The sequence below is a fragment of the Coregonus lavaretus genome (genome assembly GCF_964263955.1).
Source record: "Coregonus lavaretus genome assembly, contig: HAP1_SCAFFOLD_1159, whole genome shotgun sequence".
NCBI lineage: Eukaryota > Metazoa > Chordata > Actinopteri > Salmoniformes > Salmonidae > Coregonus > Coregonus lavaretus.
Window position 1 is genome coordinate 150,738 of NW_028157303.1, and position 6,000 is coordinate 156,737.

The following is a 6,000-nucleotide window of genomic DNA, read 5'->3' on the forward strand; positions in this document are numbered from 1 at the left end:
CCGCAGTCACATTTCACGTGAGTGTTTTTAGTCACGGTAATTAGGCTTCTCCAAGCTCTGATGCTGCTGCTGGTCATTAGTAGCCTACCAAACTTGCTAACAACCTGGTCCTCAGCACTCTATTGTCCCTCTAATCACTCTGACATTAATGCAAATGTAATCGAAAATCTAATCAAACACTTCATGAGAGCCCATGAGCTCACGTTGCTCAACATTTCTATAGGCAATTGCGTGAGAAAACATAGTGATGGCCTCTATTAAAAAGAGGAGGATCCCATCAGCTTTCTATAGGCTAGGCCTACTATATTTATTTCTCAACTTTCCTAATATTAAGCACATGGCTTCTCTTTACAACAGGAGTATAGCCTACCTGGCTGGCATGAAACTGAACCACTGGAAAATGATTTATTTTGCCGCATGTGCACACTCCCTCAAATCGTTTGGAGAAAATATCCTCTCTATTCTATTCAGCTTTGTTCAATTGTATTCTTCATTACTATAAAATAATATAAAATAATGCCACAGGATTTCTAAGCAGATCTTGTCTGCTAAATGAACTAGTGTAGCCCACAGCCATATGGCATAGCCAGATCAGGGCATAACATAAGGACGACTCAGAGTATGCTATTCTGTTCTTCTGAAATAGACTACATTTTCTTCATATCATGCTTCTTTAGACCTGTCTAAAATAAATAATGGATTTATTGTGACGGTGTAGGCTATATTACATGGATTTAGTAGACTTTTTTTAAATATAGATGTTCCAAAAGGTCTGCATCAATGGCTTGTAGGCTATGAATGTTAGCCAGGAGATGCTAAACATTTGTATGTTAATTAAAACAGTCAATTACCGTGAGACCGGCAGTTATTTGCTTGACAATCACCGGCTGACAAAATGTCATGACCGCCACAGCCCTACTTGTGTTAAACATCTGTTGGGGTGAGAGTGTAAGGTTGAGAACTGACCTCCGTTGATGTTGGGGTCGTGGTAAAGCTTCCACCCCTCCAGAGTAGCAGCCCTCCATGCCTGTCCACAGCGCTTACAAAGCCTCTGGGCCTACACACAAACACGTCATTGAGACTAGAAATCAGCTCAGTATACCCTCCCGTCCACCAGGTGGCGCCGTACTGAGATCTGTCTCAAATAACACCCTATTACCTGTATAGTGCAGTACTTTTGACCAGAGCCAAGAGGTCTCTGGTCAGAAGTAGTGCACTACACAGGGAATAGGGTGTTATTTGGGAGGCGGCCGGTGTCTCACCTCGTCAGTCATGCCCGCTCTGAGGAGGGTGAACAGGTACTTCAGCAGCCTGGCGTCATTCTCTCTGTCCAGGTCTGCCAGGGGACGCTTCTGTCTGATGGGGGCGTCAGGGTCCTAAAGACAGACAGAGTTAGTTTACGTTCAAAGTAAACAACGTATTCCCTATCATGGCACAAGAGCATGTGTCTGTAGGAGAGGGAGTGTGTGAGAGTGTGTGGGAGTGTGTGTGTATGTATGAGAGCTAGATAGTCCCTCCTACCAGCTCAGTAACCAGGGGAACATTGAAGCCTGTGCTGGATGCGTTTCTCCTCTGTTTCAGAGCATGAAGGGTATTCTCCCTGAAAGTCAAACACACAGAATATTAGCCAAGTCACACGGGGTCTTCCTAAACTACATACAACACTGAGAAAACACGGAAGTGCTTGTCTCTCAAAATGACTCCAGCTACTTACCAGTACACAGACTTGGCGTAGTATTCATTTACATTTTACATTTTAGTCATTTAGCAGACGCTCTTATCCAGAGCGACTTACAGGAGCAATTGGGGTTAAGTGCCTTGCTCAAGGGCACATTAACGTCATTTAGCAGACGCTCTTAGCCAGAGCGACTCACAAATTGGTGCGTTTACCCTATAGCCAGTGGGATAACCACTTTACAATTTGGGGGGGGGGGGGGGGGGTAGAAGGATTACTTTATCCTATCCCAGGTATTCCTTAAAGAGGTGGGGTTTCAAATGTCTCCGGAAGGTGGTGAGTGACTCCGCTGTGGGGTGGGGGGGGGGGGTAGAAGGATTACTTTATCCTATCCCAGGTATTCCTTAAAGAGGTGGGGTTTCAAATGTCTCCGGAAGGTGGTGAGCGACTCCGCTGTGTGTGTGGGGGGGGGGTGGGGAGGGGGTAGAAGGATTACTTTATCCTATCCCAGGTATTCCTTAAAGAGGTGGGGTTTCAAATGTCTCCGGAAGGTGGTGAGTGACTCCGCTGTGGGGTGGGGGGGGGGGGGGGGTAGAAGGATTACTTTATCCTATCCCAGGTATTCCTTAAAGAGGTGGGGTTTCAGATGTCTCCGGAAGGTGGTGAGCGACTCCGCTGTGTGTGTGGGGGGGGGGTGGGGGGGGGGTAGAAGGATTACTTTATCCTATCCCAGGTATTCCTTAAAGAGGTGGGGTTTCAAATGTCTCCGGAAGGGGGTGAGCGACTCCGCTGTGTGTGTGGGGGGGGGGGGGGGGTAGAAGGATTGCTTTATCCTATCCCAGGTATTCCTTAAAGAGGTGGGGTTTCAAATGTCTCCGGAAGGTGGTGGGTGACTCCGCTGTCCTGGCGTCGTGAGGGAGCTTGTTCCACCATTGGGGTGCCAGAGCAGCGAACAGTTTTGCCTGGGCTGAGCGGGAACTATGCTTCCGCAGAGGAAGGGGAGCCAGCAGGCCAGAGGTGGATGAACGCAATGCCCTCGTTTGGGTGTAGGGACTGATCAGAGCCTGAAGGTACAGAGGTGCCGTTCCCCTCACTGCTCCATAGGCAAGCACCATGGTCTTGTAGCGGATGCGAGCTTCAACTGGAAGCCAGTGGAGTGTGCGGAGGAGGGGGGTGACGTGAGAGAACTTGGGAAGGTTGAACACCAGACGGGCTGCGGCATTCTGGATGAGTTGTAGGGGTTTAATGGCACAGGCAGGGAGGCCAGCCAACAGCGAGTTGCAATAGTCCAGACGGGAGATGACAAGTGCCTGGATTAGGACCTGTGCCGCTTCCTGTGTAAGGCAGGGTCGTACTCTCCGAATGTTGTAGAGCATGAACCTGCAGGATCGGGTCACCGCCTTGATGTTGGCGGAGAACGACAGGGTGTTGTCCAGGGTCACGCCTAGGCTCTTCGCACTCTGGGAGGAGGACACAGCGGAGTTGTCAACCGTGATGGCGAGATCATGGAACGGGCAGTCCTTCCCCGGGAGGAAGAGCAGCTCCGTCTTGCCAGGGTTCAGCTTGAGGTGGTGATCCATCATCCATACTGATATGTCTGCCAGACATGCAGAGATGCGATTCGCCACCTGGTTATCAGAAGGGGGAAAGGAGAAGATTAGTTGTGTATCGTCAGCGTAGCAATGATATGAAAGGCCATGTGAGGATATGACAGAGCCAAGTGACTTGGTGTATAGGGAGAAAAGGAGAGGGCCTAGAACTGAGCCCTGGGGGACACCAGTGGTGAGAGCACGTGGTGCGGAGACAACTTCTCGCCACGCCACTTGGTAGGAGCGACCGGTCAGGTAGGACGCAATCCAGGAGTGAGCCGCGCCGGAAATGCCCAGCTCGGAGAGGGTGGAGAGGAGGATCTGATGGTTCACAGTATCAAAGGCAGCAGACAGGTCTAGAAGGACAAGAGCAGAGGAGAGAGAGTTAGCTTTAGCAGTACGGAGAGTCTCCGTGACACAGAGAAGAGCAGTCTCAGTTGAATGACCAGTCCTGAAACCTGATTGGTTTGGATCAAGAAGGTCATTCTGAGAGAGATAGCAAGAGAGTTGGCTAAAGACGGCACGCTCAATAGTTTTGGACAGAAAAGAAAGAAGGGATACTGGTCTGTAGTTGTTGACATCAGAGGGATCGAGTGTTGGTTTTTTGAGAAGGGGAGCAACTCTCGCTCTCTTGAAGACGGAAGGGACATGGCCAGCGGTCAAGGATGAGTTGATCAGCGAGGTGAGGTAGGGGAGAAGGTCACCGGAGATGGTCTGGAGAAGGGAGGAGGGGATGGGGTCAAGCGGGCAGGTTGTTGGGCGGCCTGCAGTCACAAGTCGCAGGATTTTATCTGGAGAGAGAGGGGAGAAAGAAGTCAAAGCATAGGGTAGGGCAGTGTGAGCAGGACCAGCAGTGTCATTAGACTTAACAAACGAGGATCGGATGTCGTCAACCTTCTATTCAATGTTGTCAGAGAAGTCCCCGATTTCATCTTTGGCGATACTCTCCAACCAATCCACTACCAGCTAAGAGAGAGGAAGTGAAACCATAATGTAAGACTGTACAATGTCTCTATTACAACCATCCATCAGACTAAACAGGACGCCAAGGATTTACTCCAGATACCAGACCAGGCCCAAATCCCTGTCATTCACATGAAGAGAAGACACCGATACAGGGGGACGCAGGTCCGGGTGCCTTGTGAGAATTAGTCGGCGAGTGGGTAACCCGCCTCTACCATCCGTCCTATTGGCCAACGTGCAATCATTGGAGAATAAACCGGATGAGCTCCGTTCAAGACTATCCTACCAACGGGACATTAAAAAACGGTAATATCTTATGTTTCACCGAGTCGTGGATGAACGACGACATGGATAATATACAGTTGGCTGGGTTTTCTGTGCATCGGCAAGACAGAACAGCTGCCTCTGGTAAGACAAGGGGTGGCGGTCTGTGTCTATTTGTCAATCGAATATTAAAGAAGTCTTGAGGTTTTGCTGGCCTGAGAAAGTACCTCGTGATAAGCTGTAGACCACACTATTTACCAAGAGAGTTTTCATAGCTGTCTATTTACCACCACAAACCGATGCTGGCACTAAGACCGCACTCAACGAGCTGTATAAAGCCATAAGCAAACAAGAAAAATGCCCATCCAGAAATGGCACTCCTAGTGGCCGGGGACTTGAATGCAGGGAAACTTAAATCCGTTTTACCTCATGTCTACCAGCATGTCACATGTGCAACCAGAGGGGAAAAAAAAAAAAAAAAACTCTAGACCACCTTTACTCCACACACAGAGACATGTACAAAGCTCTCGCACGTGCGGGGTGCTCGCACAGGACGTACCGGACTATGCCGGACCACTCGTGGCACAGTGCGCAGCTCCGCATACCGCGGAACCTGCCCAGTCTCATGCTGCCATGCCTGAGTACGGGGAGTTGGCTCTGCTCTCCATCCAGGCTCCGCCAACCTGCCTTCTGGCCCCCAAAACCCGGTGGCCTCCTCTCCTTATATCCCAATTCGCCCTCTGGCAGTCTCCTGCTGCCCAGTCGCCCATGCCGTGTGCCCCCCCCTAAAAAATTATTGGGGGTGCCTCTCGCCTGTCCGACCACGGCCCGGTTGACGCCGCTTCTCCACTCCTGCCTGGGTCTCCCCCTTCATCGCCTTCCGGTACCGGACGGCCTCCTCCTCGGTAATCTGCCCCCAACCGAGGAGGACATCCACAAGAGTCACCTCCTGCGTGTGTTCCTGGACACGCTGCTTGGTCTTGGTATGGTGGGTTTTTCTGTCACGATCGTCTGGGTAAGGAGTAGTAGACCAAGGCGCAGCGTGTGAAATAAACATGACTTTATTTAATTAAAGTTTCTAAATATAAACAAAACACGATTCGTGAAGTCCACGGTTAAAACATACCGACACGGAACAAAAACCCACAACACCCAAGGGAAAACATACAGATTAAATATGGCTCCCAATCAGAGACAACCAGCCGACAGCTGACACTCGTTGCCTCTGATTGGGAGTCACACAGGCAAACATAGAAATAGAACAACTTAGAATACCCAACATAGAAAATGAACACATAGAATGCACACACCCTGGCTCAACATATAGAGTCCCAGAGCCAGGGTGTGACAAATACGCGCATTCACACTGCTGCAGACACAACAGCCTTTGAATATCAAATTGAAACGTTTTGATGGTGAGTTACACCTTCCAAGATAAATGGTAGACCTTTGACCAATCGCGTTATAGGAAACACAATCCCGCCTTCTTTTTGCCTTACTACCCAATCA

General features: G+C 49.8%; 1 protein-coding gene across 1 annotated transcript in view; it reads right to left on the minus strand.

The window, feature by feature from the left end:
• LOC311125559 (nuclear pore complex protein Nup107-like) overlaps positions 1 to 1,743 on the minus strand; it is a gene marked incomplete at its 5' end in the record, with an annotated part of 39,005 nt that extends 37,262 nt beyond the window's left edge. Inside the window, 4 exon segments of the mRNA XM_084199589.1 lie at positions 967 to 1,057; positions 1,263 to 1,376; positions 1,522 to 1,600; positions 1,715 to 1,743. Coding sequence (XP_084055715.1) covers positions 967 to 1,057; positions 1,263 to 1,376; positions 1,522 to 1,600; positions 1,715 to 1,743 — 313 coding nt within the window.
• Positions 1,744 to 6,000: the final 4,257 nt, after the last annotated feature.